Raw genomic sequence first — 17,863 nt, 5'->3', positions numbered from 1 at the left:
GCTATCGCTGTATCTATCGATGATTTCTGTGTTGTTTACTAGGATTTCTCTGGCGATGGTTTGGTTGTGGGAAGAGATTATATGTTCCTTAATGGAGCCCTGTTGCTTATGCATCGTTAAACGCCTAGAAAGAGATGTTGTTGTCTTGCCTATATACTGGTTTTTTTGGAGCTTACAGTCCCCAAGTGGGCATTTGAAGGCATAGACGACGTTAGTCTCTTTTAAAGCGTTCTGTTTTGTGTCTGGAGAGTTTCTCATGAGTAGGCTGGCCGTTTTTCTGGTTTTATAGTAAATCGTCAGTTGTATCCTCTGATTTTTGTCTGTAGGGATAACGTTTCTATTAACAATATCTTTCAGGACCCTTTCCTCCGTTTTATGAGCTGTGGAAAAGAAGTTCCTGTAAAATAGTCTAATAGGGGGTATAGGTGTTGTGTTAGTTGTCTCTTCAGAGGTTGCATGGCTTTTCACTTTCCTTCTTATGATGTCTTCGACGAAACCATTGGAGAAGCCGTTATTGACTAGGACCTGCCTTACCCTACAGAGTTCTTCGTCGACTTGCTTCCATTCTGAGCTGTGGCTGAGAGCACGGTCGACATATGCGTTAACAACACTCCTCTTGTACCTGTCAGGGCAGTCGCTTTTGGCATTTAGGCACATTCCTATGTTTGTTTCCTTAGTGTAGACTGCAGTGTGGAAACCTCCGCCCTTTTCCATGACTGTTACATCTAGAAAGGGCAGCTTCCCATCCTTTTCCATCTCGTAAGTGAAACGCAGCACGGAACTCTGCTCAAATGCCTCCTTCAGCTCCTGCAGATGTCTGACATCAGGTACCTGTGTAAAAATGTCGTCAACATACCTGCAGTATATGGCCGGTTTCAAGTTCATGTCGAACTGGACGACATATTCGACCTCGAGACACAAAAGAAGGTCACTACCAAAGATACCTTACAAGCAGAACTTATTGCAGAAGGAGGAAAGAATCGAGGCAACTTCAGAAGCACCATACTGTCCCCCGAGCTTAGAGCGGCAGCTAAAAGCCTTCGTGAGAACAAGGAGATAGTTGTCAGGAGAGGTGACAAGTCGCCAATATATGTCATTCTTAAAAAAGACGAATATCTGGCGAAAATGAACATCATACTCTCTGACCAAACTAAGTTCCAAAGGGTAACGAAGGACACTACAGCCGAATTAAAAGCAAAGGTCAACAAACTGATCGAAACTGTGAACGCCAAGAAATCCGGACTCCACCTGCCAAAGATCATTGGGGAATATAAACCTGGATATGCGTATGGAAATGTCAAGACGCACAAGCCTGGAAACCCACTTCGGCCAATCATTAGCCAGATACCCACACCCACGTACAGACTGGCGAAGCGACTCAACGGCCTGCTGACTCCTTATGTTCCTTGCGCCTTCAGCCTGAAGTCTCCAAAGGAATTTGTTGACTTACTGCGGGGCACACGGGCCACAGGGATAAGAGCCTCGTTGGACGTAGAATCGCTGTTTACCAACGTACCTGTGGACGAGACAATCGGAATGATAGCCGACAGAGTGTATCGTGATCCAGCCTGTACTCCTCTTGACATACCAGAAAATATTCTGAGAAAACTACTCCAAGCTTGTACTAAAGAGGCACCCTTCTTGAGCCCGGATGGGCACATGTATAAGCAAGTAGATGGGGTCGCCGTGGGTTCTCCCCTAGGTGTCCTGTTTGCAAACTTCTACATGGGTACCATCGAGCAAAAAGTCTTAGTCGACATGAACTTGAAACCGGCCATATACTGCAGGTATGTTGACGACATTTTTACACAGGTACCTGATGTCAGACATCTGCAGGAGCTGAAGGAGGCATTTGAGCAGAGTTCCGTGCTGCGTTTCACTTACGAGATGGAAAAGGATGGGAAGCTGCCCTTTCTAGATGTAACAGTCATGGAAAAGGGCGGAGGTTTCCACACTGCAGTCTACACTAAGGAAACAAACATAGGAATGTGCCTAAATGCCAACAGCGACTGCCCTGACAGGTACAAGAGGAGTGTTGTTAACGCATATGTCGACCGTGCTCTCAGCCACAGCTCAGAATGGAAGCAAGTCGACGAAGAACTCTGTAGGGTAAGGCAGGTCCTAGTCAATAACGGCTTCTCCAATGGTTTCGTCGAAGACATCATAAGAAGGAAAGTGAAAAGCCATGCAACCTCTGAAGAGACAACTAACACAACACCTATACCCCCTATTAGACTATTTTACAGGAACTTCTTTTCCACAGCTCATAAAACGGAGGAAAGGGTCCTGAAAGATTTTGTTAATAGAAACGTTATCCCTACAGACAAAAATCAGAGGATACAACTGACGATTTACTATAAAACCAGAAAAACGGCCAGCCTACTCATGAGAAACTCTCCAGACACAAAACAGAACGCTTTAAAAGAGACTAACGTCGTCTATGCCTTCAAATGCCCACTTAGGGACTGTAAGCTCCAAAAAAAACAGTATATAGGCAAGACAACAACATCTCTTTCTAGGCGTTTAACGATGCATAAGCAACAGGGCTCCATTAAGGAACATATAATCTCTTCCCACAACCAAACCATCGCCAGAGAAATCCTAGTAAACAACACAGAAATCATCGATAGATACAGCGATAGCAGGCGGCTTGACGTTTGCGAGGCACTACACATCAAGAAGTCAACACCAGCAATCAACAGCCAATTATTGCACAACTATATTCTACCCACCTCAAGACTCCGCTCCAATATAGAAGCATCAAGAAATATGGACCAATAGGCTTTCTACAAACACTTCTATTCAATACCCATTGTTTGTGTTCTGTCTTGTGTTGATACTTTTAATACCCTATTAATATCCCCTTTTGTTCTGTCTTGTGTTAATGCCACATCACCCCTCCCACCTCACTCAAATGTAGATATAAAATCGGAGATACGTAAGTTCTATTCAGTTGTGTATTTGTGAACTAAAAGTCTTTGAAAATGTAATAAGTTTTACGAAACGCGCCCGTGTCGCTTCAGACTAGAAATAAAAATGAATTTTGGAGAATTGATTTTTTATTTACCTCCAACAGTGAAGCGTAATGTACGAAAGATTGAGAAAATTCGTGTTAGAATTATTAATCTTACTTTTTCGGTCATATTTAATAATATATATATATATATATATATATATATATATATATATATATATATATATATATATATATATATATATATATATATATATATATATATATATATATATATATATTTTTATATATATATATATATATATATATATATATATATATATATAAATATATATATATATATATATATATATATATATATATATATATTTATATATATATATATATATATATATATATATATATATATATATATATATATATATATATATATATATATATTATTAAATATGACCGAAAAAGTAAGATTAATAATTCTAACACGAATTTTCTCAATCTTTCGTACATTACGCTTCACTGTTGGAGGTAAATCAAAAATCACTTCTCCAAAATTCATTTTTATTTCTAGTCTGACGCGACACGGGCGCGTTTCGTAAAACTTATTACATTTTCAAAGACTTCACAAATACACAACTGATTAGAACGTATCTCTGATTTTATATCTACATTTGAGTGAGGTGGGAGGGGTGATGTGGCATTAACACAAGACAGAACAAGAGGGGATATTAATAGGGTATTAAAAGTATCAACACAAGACAGAACAGAAACAATGGGTATTGAATAGAAGTGTTTGTAGAAAGCCTATTGGTCCATATTTCTTGATGCTTCTATATTGGAGCGGAGTCTTGAGGTGGGTAGAATATAGTTGTGCAATAATTGGCTGTTGATTGCTGGTGTTGACTTCTTGATGTGTAGTGCCTCGCAAACGTCAAGCCGCCTGCTATCGCTGTATCTATCGATGATTTCTGTGTTGTTTACTAGGATTTCTCTGGCGATGGTTTGGTTATGGGAAGAGATTATATGTTCCTTAATGGAGCCCTGTTGCTTATGCATCGTTAAACGCCTAGAAAGAGATGTTGTTGTCTTGCCTATATACTGGGTTTTTTGGAGCTTACAGTCCCCAAGTGGGCATTTGAAGGCATAGACGACATTAGTCTCTTTTAAAGCGTTCTGTTTTGTGTCTGGAGAGTTTCTCATGAGTAGGCTGGCCGTTTTTCTGGTTTTATAGTAAATCGTCAGTTGTATCCTCTGATTTTTGTCTGTAGGGATAACGTTTCTATTAACAATATCTTTCAGGACCCTTTCCTCCGTTTTATGAGCTGTGGAAAAGAAGTTCCTGTAAAATAGTCTAATAGGGGGTATAGGTGTTGTGTTAGTTGTCTCTTCAGAGGTTGCATGGCTTTTCACTTTCCTTCTTATGATGTCTTCGATGAAACCATTGGAGAAGCCATTATTGACTAGGACGTGCCTTACCCTACAGAGTTCTTCGTCGACTTGCTTCCATTCTGAGCTGTGGCTGAGAGCACGGTCGACGTATGCGTTAACAACACTCCTCTTGTACCTGTCAGGGCAGTCGCTGTTGGCATTTAGGCACATTCCTATGTATGTTAACAAACATAGGAATGTGCCTAAATGCCAACAGCGACTGCCCTGACAGGTACAAGAGGAGTGTTGTTAACGCATACGTCGACCGTACTCTCAGCCACAGCTCAGAATGGAAGCAAGTCGACGAAGAACTCTGTAGGGTAAGGCAGGTCCTAGTCAATAACGGCTTCTCCAATGGTTTCATCGAAGACATCATAAGAAGGAAAGTGAAAAGCCATGCAACCTCTGAAGAGACAACTAACACAACACCTATACCCCCTATTAGACTATTTTACAGGAACTTCTTTTCCACAGCTCATAAAACGGAGGAAAGGGTCCTGAAAGATATTGTTAATAGAAACGTTATCCCTACAGACAAAAATCAGAGGATACAACTGACGATTTACTATAAAACCAGAAAAACGGCCAGCCTACTCATGAGAAACTCTCCAGACACAAAACAGAACGCTTTAAAAGAGACTAATGTCGTCTATGCCTTCAAATGCCCACTTGGGGACTGTAAGCTCCAAAAAAACCAGTATATAGGCAAGACAACAACATCTCTTTCTAGGCGTTTAACGATGCATAAGCAACAGGGCTCCATTAAGGAACATATAATCTCTTCCCATAACCAAACCATCGCCAGAGAAATCCTAGTAAACAACACAGAAATCATCGATAGATACAGCGATAGCAGGCGGCTTGACGTTTGCGAGGCACTACACATCAAGAAGTCAACACCAGCAATCAACAGCCAATTATTGCACAACTATATTCTACCCACCTCAAGACTCCGCTCCAATATAGAAGCATCAAGAAACATGGACCAATAGGCTTTCTACAAACACTTCTATTCAATACCCATTGTTTCTGTTCTGTCTTGTGTTGATACTTTTAATACCCTATTAATATCCCCTCTTGTTCTGTCTTGTGTTAATGCCACATCACCCCTCCCACCTCACTCAAATGTAGATATAAAATCAGAGATACGTTCTAATCAGTTGTGTATTTGTGAAGTCTTTGAAAATGTAATAAGTTTTACGAAACGCGCCCGTGTCGCGTCAGACTAGAAATAAAAATGAATTTTGGAGAAGTGATTTTTGATTTACCTCCAACAGTGAAGCGTAATGTACGAAAGATTGAGAAAATTCGTGTTAGAATTATTAATCTTACTTTTTCGGTCAAATTTAATAATATATGTCTACAGGAAAGACTGCTACCAAAATATACTAATATATATATATATATATCCCCTACATCTCTCCTCCCTCCCTCTCCCTCCCTCTCCCTCCCTCTCTCTCCCTCTCTCTCCCTCTCTCTCCCTCTCTCTCCCTCTCTCTCCCTCTCTCCCCCTCTCTCCCCCTCTCTCCCCCTCTCTCTCTCTCTCCCTCTCTCCCTCTCTCTACCTCTCTCTCCCTCTCTCCCTCTCTCCCTCTCTCCCTCTCTCTCTCTCTCTCTCTCTCTCTCTCTCTCTCTCTCTCTCTCTCTCTCTCTCTCTCTCTCTCTCTCTCTCTCTCTCTCTCTCTCTCTCTCTCATAGGGAAAACATGCAAGGGACACGAACTCGGGGTGCCAAACTCAGGATGACAATCGTGGCTGGAACAAATTCAGAGGATGGGGTGCAACAGGAAGCCTGGATGAAGGGAGTATTCCAGCAAATGTGGGATGAATTCAGTCAAGGACTGAGGGTAATGAGGGAGACAGTTGCCAACCTGCAGGATGAACTAAGGGCAGCAAAGGAGGAGATAAGATGCCTGAAGGAGACTTCTCCACAATACCAGACACAAACCATGCCTCAGGGAGACAGGAATGCTACTGTGGAGGGGACCTCCACACCTCAGCTCGCATTAGCTGAAATGCTTAAAATGAGCCCTGAAGCTAGGTCTGCAGTTAAGGAAGTTGCCATGCAAGTGGCCTCCTCTCAGGAAGCAGCTAGATGTACTAGCTGGCTGATAGAGAGAAAAAGAGCAGTAGTAGTAGCAGGCATTAAAGAGCAAACAGGGACCAGACCAAAGGAGCGAAGAGACAAGGATAAAAACATAGTTAAAGAGATCCTTAAAGAGGTAAGGATGGAGGGAACTGAACAAAATGTTGAAAAGGTTTTCAGGCTAGGAAAGTACAACATGGATAGAGACCGAATGGTAAAGGTGGTATTCATGAGCAAAATCACGAAAGAGGAACTTTTTGAAAGGAAGTGCTGTCTAGCAAATGTAAAGAAATTAAAAAAAGTATTCCTGCAGAGGGATAAGACAAAGGAAGAGAGAAAGCAGGCAGCAGATGGGAGGAAGGAGCGCAGGGAGAGAGAAAGGATTCAGGGAGCCACAATCCCGATCCCTACAATCCCAGAGGGGAGTAGGGAACCCTCCTCAAACAGTGCACTAGGCACAGGGAGTGCGGCACCACCCCCACATTCTACCCAACAGACACCCTACCTGCCCCAACCCCTGTCAGTTCCCCATTAAGTACCCACCTAAGGCACCCTCCCCCCACCCACCCCCTCCTCCCACTCACCCCCCTCCTCCCACTCACCCCCCTCCTCCCACTCCCCCCTCCCCCCAGGACCACCCTTCTCCCCCATCTTCCAAGCCCTCCCTTCTCCCACATGCCCTCCCGTCTCTCCCACCCACAAGCCCTCCGTTTTCCCCTGCCCCCCTAAGCCCTCCACTCTCCCCCACTTCACCTAAGCCTTCCCCTCTCCACCACTCCCCAAAACCCTGCCCTCTTCCTCACCCACCTCAGCCTTCCCTTTCCCCCCACGCCCCCCAAGCCCTCACCCCTTTTACTGACCCCTCAAACCCCTCCTTCTCCCCCATCCCCCCAAACCTCCTCCTCTCACCCCCCTCAACCCTCCCCCTCTCACCCCCCCAACCCTCCCCCTCTCACCCCCCCGACCCTTCCCCTCTCACCCACCCCCCTCTACCCTCACCCTCCTCCCCAACCCCCCCAAGCCCTTCCTCCTCCACCAGTCTCCCCGTACCAAACCCTCCCAGCTCCCGCTCACCCCAGACCCCACAGGTCCCCCCCAGCGGAGAAGCAGAAGAGAGTCAGTTTCAGGGTAATGTACTCAAACATAGATGGGATCACAAGCAAGGCAAGTGAACTAAGGGAAAGAGCACAAGAAGTGAACCCAGATGTAATCAAACTCACTGAAACAGAACTCTCTGGAATCATACCGAATGGCGTGTTTCCCCAATAGTACACAGTAATAAGGAAAGAGAGGGAAGGTAGGGGAGGAGGCAGAGTGGCCCTACTCATGAGAAAGGATTGGAGTTTTAAGGAGATGGCTATCCCGGGCTGTGAGGGTTTCAGTGACTACATAGCCGTCACCATGACAGTGGGAGGACCAAGGATAGTAGTAGCAGTAATATATAACCCTCCACCAAATGACAGAAGAGCCAGTCAAGAGTACAAAAACAACAACATGGCAGTTAACACTATAATTGAGAGGGCAGCCTCTGCTGCCTGTAGAAATAGATCCCCCTGCTCATCATGGGGGACTTCAATCAAGGAAGGATTGATTGGGAGCACAAGGAACCACATGGAGGCGAGGATACGTGAAGAGCCAAACTACTGGAGGTGAGGTGGTGACTATAAACTTCTTAACCCAGCATGTCAGTGAACCCACAAGGATGAGAGGAAATGACGAACCAGCGAGACTCGACCTGGTCTTCACCCTGAACGACTAAGACATAAGAGAAATCGGTTTTGAGGCCCCAGTAGGAATGACCGACCACAGTGTATTGGTGTTTGAGTACCTGGTTGAAGAAGGGTTATTGAACTCGAGGAGGGTTACCGAAACCAAAAGGTTAGCATATCGAATGGGAAACTATGAGATAAGAAAATTCCTAAAAGATATAGCATGGGAAACAGAGCTCAGGGAAAAGACGGCCCAAGATATGATGGACTACATCACGCAAAAGTGCAAGGACGCAGCAAACAAGTTTGTCCCAGCCCAAAAGGAAAACAGTGAAATAAAGATGAGAAACCCATGGTTTAATCAGAGATGTAGGCTAGCTAAGCAACAAAGTCAAAGGGCATGGAGAAACTATAGAAATAACAGGACACTAGAGAGCAGAGAAAGATACCAGAATGCCAGGAATGAATATGTCAGGATGAGAAGAGTGTCAGAAAGACAATACGAAAACGACATCACAAGCAATGAAAAGACTCAGGCTAAATTGCTGCATAGCCACAAAATGAGAAAAACAACAGTAAAGGAAAAAGTTATGAAATTAAGGATAGGGGCAGCCGGATTCACTACAAACGACAAAGAAGTGTGTGAGGAACTAAATAAGAAATTCCAAGAGGTCTTCACCTGAGAGCAAGGAGAAATCCCAGAGATACGAGAGGAAATAGCTAACCAGGAACCACTGGAAGAGTTTGAGATTACCAGCGGGGAAGTAAAGAAGTGTTTACTAGAGTTGGATGTGACAAAGGCTATAGGCTCAGATGGAATCTTCCCTTGGATACTAAAGGAAGGAGTAGAAGAACTGTGCCTACCACTCTCCATAGTGTATAACAAATCTCTGGCAACACGGGAACTGCCAGATATTTGGAAAGCAGCTAACGTAGTCCCGATATACAAGAAAGGGGATAGACAGGAGACACTGAATTACAGGAAAGTGTCCCTAACCTGCATACCATGCAAGCTGATGGAGAAGATTGTGCGAAGAAAGCTAGTGGAGCACCTGGAGCGAAAGAACTTTGTAACACAGCATCAACATGGATTCAGGCATGGCAGGTCCTGCCTCACAGGGTTACTTGAATTCTACGACCAGGCAACAAAAATAAAGCAAGAAAGAGAAGGGTGGGCAGACTGCATATTTTGGGATTGTCAGAAAGCCTTTGATACAGTGCCACACAAGAGGCTAGTGAAAAAGCTGGAGATGCAGGCTGGAGTGAAAGGGAAGGTACTCCGTTGGATACAGGAGTACCTAAGCAACAGAAAACAACGAGTCAATGTGAGGGGTGAGGTCTCAGATTGGCGATACTTTACGAGTGGAGTCCCGCAGGGGTCAGTCCTTGGACCAACTGTTTCTGGTAAATGTAAATGATCTCCCAGAGGGTATAGATTCGTTACTCTCAATGTTTGCCGATGATGCAAAAATTATGAGGAGGATTGAAACAGAGGATGATTGTAAGAGGCTACAAGATGACCTAGACAGACTGAGTGAATGGTTCCAACAAATGCTTGTTGACGTTAAACCGGAGTAAATGCAAAGTAATGAAACGAGGCAGTGGAAACAGGAGGCCGGACACAGGATACAGAATAGGAGATGAAGTACTAAATGAAACGGACAGAGAGAAAGATCTAGGAGTTGATATCACACCAAACCTGTCTCCTGAAGCCCACATAAAAAGAATAACGTCTGCGGCATATGCGAGGCTGGCTAACATCAGAACAGCGTTCAGGAACCTTTATAAGGAATCATTCAGAATCTTGTTCACCACATATGTAAGACCAATCCTGGAGTATGCGGCCCAAGCGTACCTTGTCAAGCACAAGACGAAGCTGGAAAAAGTCCAAAGGTATGCCACTAGACTAGTCCCAGAACTAAGAGGCATGAGTTATGAGGAAAGGCTGCGGGAAATGCGCCTTACGACACTGGAAGACAGAAGATTAAGGGGGGACATGATCACAACCTACAAAATCCTCAGGGAAATCGACCGGGTAAACAAGGATAAACTATTGAACACTGGCGGGACGCGAACAAGGGGACACAGGTGAAAACTGAGTACCCACATGAGCCACAGAGACGTAAGAAGGAACTTTTTCAGTGTCAGAGTAGTTAACGGATGGAATGCATTAGGCAGTGATGTGGTGGAGGCTGACTCCATACTCAGTTTCAAGTGTAGATATGATAGAGCCCAGTAGGCTCAAGAATCTGTACACAAGTTGATTGACAGTTGAGAGGCGAGAGTAAAGAGCCAAAGCTCAACCCCCGCAAGCACAAATAGGTGTGAATAGGTGAGTACACACACACACAGACGGTTGAGAGGTTGAGAGGCGGGACCAAAGAGCCAGAGCTCAACCTCCACAAGCACAACTAGGTGAGTACACACACACACACACACACACACACACACACACACACACACACACACACACGATTCCCCCCCCACCTACCCCTGATTCCCCCCTAACTAATACACCCTCTCTTCAACTCCCAGCACCCATGCTCCATTCTCCTCTCAGCCCTCTGCCCTCAATATCCCTCTCCCCCCCAACCTCTCAACCTCTATCTGACTCTCAGTCTCACTCTATTTCTCAACCCCCCTATGCTATTCAGACCCCTAACTTTCAGGCCCATTATACCCTTTCTACCACCCTAGATGCCCAAACCCCATTCGCCTACCAGGCACTCCCAGGCACCCCCCTAGCACCCCCTCAGACACCCCCACAGCCCCCACTCGCCCCCCCCCAGATCCCCGGTGAAAGGGGGAACTCTGACACCAGAGTTTCCAAGAAGAGTCTCAAGGTTTGGTACACCAATGCTGATGGGGTAGCCAATAAAGCAGATGAGATAAAAGAAAGAGTTAGTGAGGCAGACCCAGACATAGTGGCAATAGTGGAAACTAAAATATATGGCATGATCTCAGATGCAATCTTTCCAGAGGAGTACCAGGTGATAAGAAAAGAAAGGACACAGAGACAGGGAGGAGGAGTGGCACTCCTAATAAAGCGGAAATGGAAGTTTGATGAGCTGGAAAATCCAGCTACCAATGCAAGCACGAACTCCATACATGGAACTCTGACAGTGGATGGGAAGAAGATTGTAATCTTGATACTCTACAATCCCCCACCAAACAGTTGAAGGCCGAGGCAGGAGTACGAGGACAGCAACAAGGCATGTATAGATGAGCTGCAGAGGGCAGCAACAATAGCGCATAGAATGAGAGCGAAGCTGCTGGTCATGGGGGACCTAAATCACGGAGAGATAGATTGGGAAACGAGGAATCCCCATGACGGGGAGGAGATCTGGGGAGCGAAGCTGGTAGATGTTATTGACAGGAATTTCCTAACACAGCATGTGAAGGAAGATACTAGGGAAAGAGGAGGGGATATGCCCAGCCTATTAGATCTCATTTTAACCCAGAATGTAGAAGACATAGAGCAGTTGGAACATGAGATACCACTAGGAGCCAGTGACCATTGTGTCTTTGACTACATGATGGAGCTTAAAATTGTGACCAAAGGAAAAGAGGTCCGGGAAAAGAGACTTGATTACAGAAAAAGGGGCTACAGAAGGTTAAGGGACTACCTGGGAGAAGTGCAGTTGGAGGAAGAACTTAGAGGAAAAACAGTGCAAGGTATGATGAACCAAGTCATATGGAAATGCAAGGAGGCTGAAGAGAGATTTATTCCAACAGTAAAGGAAAAAAGCAGGAGGGAATATTATAACCCATGGTTTAATAGACAGTGTCAGGAAGCAAAGGTGAGAAGCAGGAGGGAGTGGAGGAAGTACAGAAGACAAAGGAGAGAGGACAACAGGATTAGATGTAACAGAGCTAGGAATGATTACATTAACATAAGACGAGTGTCGGAAAGGAATTATGAGAATGATATTGCAATTAAAGCGAAAAAGCAACCTAAATTACTACATAGCCATATAAGGAGGAAGATGTCGGTAAATGACCAAGTGACAAGACTGAGGAAAACAGAAGGGGCATATACAGAAAGTGACAAGGAAATCTGCGAGGTACTGAATGCAAATTTCCATGGAGTGTTCACAACCGAGCCTGAGCAGCTCCCATTGTTAGAAGCGATTACCCTAGATGAAAGACTATCAGATATAGAGGTGACAGCAGAGGAGGTAATGAAATAGTTGACAACACTGGATGCAAATAAAGCTGTTGGACCAGACAAAGTATCACCGTGGATACTTAAAGAGGCAGCGCAGGCTCTCAGCGTGCCTCTGGCAATGATCTTTAATGAGTCACTTATGTCGGGAGAATTGCCCAGTTGCTGGAAGGAGGCAAATGTCGTACCGATTTTCAAGAAAGGTGATAGGGAGGAGGCACTTAACTACAGACACGTATCACTGACAAGCATCCCCTGCAAAATACTTGAAAGAATACTTAGGCTAAGACTTGTTGAGCACCTGGAGAGCATTGGGTTTGTAAACAAGCACCAACATGGGTTCTGGACAGGGAAATCATGCCTAACAAACCTTTTAGAATTCTATGATAAAGTAACAAGGATAAGGCAAGACAGAGAAGGCTGGGCAGACTGCATATTTCTTGACTGCCAAAAGGCCTTTGATATAGTACCGCACATGAGACTGCTATACAAACTTGAGAGGCAGGCAGGAGTAAGCGGAAAGGCCCTAGCATGGGTGAAGAACTACCTAACAGGAAGAAGCCAGAGGGTAATGGTAAGGGGCGAGAAGTCGGACTGGCGAACAGTAACAAGTGGAGTACCTCAAGGATCGGTGCTGGGACCAATCCTCTTTCTAATTTACGTAAATCATATGTTTACAGGAGTGGAATCATACATGTCAATGTTTGGGGATGACACAAAATTAATGAGAAGAGTTGTGACAGACGAGGATTGTAGGATCCTCCAAGAGGACTTAAACAGGTTGCAGAGATGGTCAGGGAAATGGCTACTGGAGTTTAACACCAGTAAATGTAAAGTTATGGAAATGGGATCAGGTGATAGGAGACCAAAGGGACAGTACACAATGAAGGGGAACTGCCTACCTGTAGCGATTCGAGAAAGAGACCTGGGAGTGGATGTGACACCTAATCTAACTCCTGAGGCACATATAAATAGGATAACGACAGCAGCGTACTCTACACTGGCGAAAATTAGAACTTCATTCAGAACCTAAATGAGGAGTCTTTTAGGGCGCTTTACACTGCCTACGTGAGACCTGTCTTAGAGTATGCCACACCATCATGGAGCCCCTACCTGAAGAAACACATAAGGAAACTGGAGAAGGTTCAGAGGTTTGCGACGAGGCTTGTCACAGAGTTACGAGAGATGGGATATGAAGAGCGTCTGAAGGAACTGAACCTTACGACAACAGAGAAAAGAAGGGAGAGAGGAGATATGATAGGGACATATAAAATACTCAGTGGAATTGACAAAGTGGAAATAGATGAAATGTTCACACATAATAATAACAGAACGAGGGGACATGGGTGGAAACTGGAAACTCAGATGAGTCACAGAGATGTTAGGAAGTTTTCTTTTAGCGTGAGAGTAGTGGAAAAATGGAATGCACTTGGGGAACAGGTTGTGGAAGCAAACTCTATTCATACTTTTAAAACTTCTGCTTTTCAAACTCAAGAGGCAGGCGGGGGTGGGGGGAAAGATCCTAGCATGGATAAGGAACTACCTAACAGGAAGGAGCCAAAGAGTTACGGTAGGGGCGAGAAGTAGGACTGGCGAACAGTAACGAGTGGAGTACCACAAGGATCGGTGCTGGGACCAATTCTATTTCTAATACATGTTAACGACATGTTTACAGGAGTAGAGTCCTACATGTCGATGTTTGCGGATGAAGCAAAGTTGATGAGAAAAGTTGTGACAGATGAGGATTGCAGAATCCTCCAAGAGGACCTGAACAGGTTGCAGAGATCGTCAGGGAAAGGGCTACTGGAGTTCAACACGAGCAAATGTAAAGTTATGGAAATGGGACTAGGAGATAGGAGACCAAAGGGACAGTACACAATGAAGGGGAACAGCCTACCAGTGACGACGCGAGAAAGAGACCTGGGGCGTGGACGTAACACCTCATCTATCTCCTGAAGCCCATATAAATAGGATAACGACTGCAGCTTACTCTACATTAGCAAATGTTAGAACATCATTCAGAAACCTAAGTAAGGAGGCATTTAGGGCGTTTTACACTGCCTACGTGAGGCCAGTCTTAGAATATGCCACCTCATCATGGAGTCCCCATCTGAAGAAGCATATAAGGAAACATGAAAAGGTTCAGAGGTTTGCAACGAGACTCGTCCCAGAGTTACGAGGGATGGGGTATGAGGAGCGCCTGAGGGAACTGGGCCTTACGATACTGGAAACAAAAAGGGAGAGGGGGGACATGATAGGAACGTATAAAATACTCAGAGGGATTGACAGAGTGGTCGTAGACGAAATGTTCACACGAAATAGTAACAGAACGAGGAGACATGGGTCGAAGCTGGGCACTCAGATGAGTTACAGAGATATTAGGAAGTTTTCTTTTAGGGTGAGAGTAGTGGGAAAATGGAATGCACTTCAGGAACAGGTTGTGGAAGCAAATACTATTCATAATTTTAAAACCAGGTATGATAGGGAAATAGGACCACAGCCATTGCTGTAAACAACCGATGCTCGAAAGGCGGGATCCAAGAGTCAATGCTCGATCCTGCAGACACAATTAGGTGAGTGCAATTAGGTGAGTACACACACACACACACACACACACACACACACACACACACACACACACATACACACACACACACACACACACACACACACACACACACACACACACACACACACACACACACACACACACACACACACACACACACACACACACACACGCACACACACACCTAGCGTTACGAGGGATGGGGTATGAAGAGCGCCTGGAGAAACTGAGCCTTACGACACTAGAAAAAAGAAGGGAAAGGGGGCGATATGATAGGAACGCATAAAACACTCAGGGGAATTGACAGAGTGAAAAAAGATGAACTGTTCACACAGAATACTTCAGAACGAGAAGACATGGGTGGAACCTGGGAACACTCAGATGAGTCACAGAGATGTTAGGAAGTTTTCTTTTAGCATGAGAGTAGTGGAAAATGGAATGGACTTAAGTAGCAGGTTTGGAAGCAAACTCTATTCATAATTTAAAACTAGATATGATAGGGAAATAGGACCGGAGTCATTGCTGTAAACAACCGATGGCTAGAAAGGCGGGATCCAAGTCAATGCTCGATCCTGCAAGCACAAGTAGGTGAGTACAAATTTGTGAGTATACACACACACACACACTCACAGTTCATTACCTGTAAACAGCCGAGATGTTTGCTCCAAGAACTTTGCCTTTCGGACCTCCGAACTCAACCTTCTCAATCTTTAAGAACTCCTTTGCCACGTCAAAGATCTCCTACAGAAAGATTATGAAGCAGATTTATCTGAAAGATATCTATACACAGATAACTATATGAACAATAACAAACAGATGTATATATCATGTTAAATAATATAGTTTTGTGGAGATGATTGCAGTAAGAGTCGCACCTTGATGTTGGCGAGACGCGCGAGGAACTGGTCCATCCTGGCGAAGGTGTTGTTGGGGTGGAACTCCCAGCGTCGCGGCTTCTCTCCTTCTTTGAAGTACGAGGCCACCTTCTCCCTGTGCTCTTGAAAACTGTCTCTGTAGTAAAAGATAATGAGGAATTATGGAAGAGAGGAGGAAGAAGATGAGCGGGAGCTGCTCATCCTCCCGAATGTACATCTTACAAAAACTCATGAACTAAAATCATAGCTGCTCGCAAAATTGACGAGTTGTCCCATTTTCTGTTCGCAAGTGCTCAGTTAAGTTAGGTTCTGGTCATTTATCACATCAGTTTAATAATATGAATGCTTGAGAGGACGAGCTGGAGGATGAGCAAGAGCAATTATTGCATGTGGAAACCTGTTGTTAGCTTGTTAACTCTTTTTCTATTATATTAAATATCATTTCGTCTTCGGCTGATTAGCTCTAAGAAAATATTTCAAACATCAAACAATTGATTATGGAAAACGAAAAGACAACTTGAAAAATATAATATAATATATTATACACCCTAGCAACAATATCATAAGCAAGTATACACTTTAAAACCATCTTACAGCAGAGAGAACCTCTATATAATTACCTCATAACAGAGAACGTCTATAAAACGACCTCATAATAGATAATGTAGTTTTGAGAGTAAAACTACTCCCCTAATGTAGAGTACACCTATAAAACTACTCACCTAATGTAGAGTACACCTATAAAACTACCTCATAATGTAGAGCACACCTATACAATTACCTCATAACGTACAATACACCTATAAAACTACCTCATAATGTAGACTACACCTATTAAACTACCTCACAATATAGAGCACACCTGTCAAACTACCTCATAATGTAGTGTACACCTATAAAACTACCTCATAATGTAGAGCACACCTATATAACTACCCCATAATGTAGAGCACACCTATGAAACAACCTCATAACGTAGATTACACCTAAAAACCTACCTCATAATGTAGAGTACACCTTCAAAACTACCTCATAATGTAGAGTAAACCTACAAAATTACCTTACAATGTTGGGCACACCTCCTAAACTACCTCTTAACATAGAGTACACCTATAAAACTACCTCATAATGTAGAGTACACCTATAAAACTACCTCATAATGTTGAGCACACCTCTAAAACTACCTCATAATGTAGAGTACACCTATAAAACTACCTCATAATGTAGAGTACACCTATAAAACTACCTCATAATGTTGAGCACACCTCTAAAACTACCTCATATTGTAGAGTACACCTATAAAACTACCTCATAATGTAGAGTACACCTTCAAAACTACCTCATAATGTACAGTAAACCTACAAAATTACCTCATAATGTTGAGCACACCTCTAAAACTACCTCATAATGTAGAGTACACCTATAAAACTGTCACAACTGCAAGGAAAATTATAGCCTGTTTAACCAAAACCTCACACAAATCCTAGATGTCAAAATAATTATGGTAGTTTGTAAGACATTAATGCTATATAGGGTAGATACTGTTGCAAAGTAATAGCTGTATTCGAAGTTGGAGAAGTTGCTGATCCGGAGAACAGGAAAGCAATTTTTATTTTCAGAATACAATTATTATAACATATAGATTATTGACACCGCTTAAAAGTCTTACGAAGTTTGCTTCTTAGTGCGTAGGTGAGAGAGAGATATATAATATTTTACACCTGTAAAATATCTCCGGGACTGATTCCAAATTTACACACTGAAATAATTCCTTACAAAACCAAGAAGCATGGAAGAATGTGTCAAATTATTTCCGAATTTTGTGTGTGATGTGAATGTGACTCATATTTAAGAATGTGATTAATTTTAATGTCACTCATTATTCTCCTTCATGAGGCAAATGCTGTGTTTGCAGCCCTAACAGAAACCCACACAAAGGACTACCATGATGGTGAAATATGGATCTCAGAGTACAATCTTTTCAGATGTGATAGGAAACACCGGCTTCAGGGTGGGGTCAGCCTCTACATCAAAGACACACTCATCTGTACTGAGCTGCTA

General features: G+C 43.6%; 1 protein-coding gene across 1 annotated transcript in view; it reads right to left on the bottom strand.

Annotated features, from left to right (window-relative positions):
- LOC138368497 (dynein beta chain, ciliary-like) overlaps positions 1 to 17,863 on the bottom strand; it is a 118,521-nt gene that overhangs the window by 51,110 nt on the left and 49,548 nt on the right. Inside the window, exons 3-4 of the mRNA XM_069331018.1 lie at positions 15,803 to 15,938; positions 15,568 to 15,668 (exon numbers count right to left, since the gene is read on the bottom strand). Of these exons, the coding sequence (XP_069187119.1) occupies positions 15,568 to 15,668; positions 15,803 to 15,938 (237 nt within the window). The remainder of the gene's footprint in view (positions 1 to 15,567; positions 15,669 to 15,802; positions 15,939 to 17,863) is intronic.

The sequence above is a fragment of the Procambarus clarkii genome, chromosome 25, assembly GCF_040958095.1.
Source record: "Procambarus clarkii isolate CNS0578487 chromosome 25, FALCON_Pclarkii_2.0, whole genome shotgun sequence".
In the NCBI taxonomy this organism is placed as follows: domain Eukaryota; kingdom Metazoa; phylum Arthropoda; class Malacostraca; order Decapoda; family Cambaridae; genus Procambarus; species Procambarus clarkii.
The sequence above is the reverse complement of the archived record's forward strand: the minus strand, read 5'-3'. Positions and strand labels throughout refer to the sequence as shown.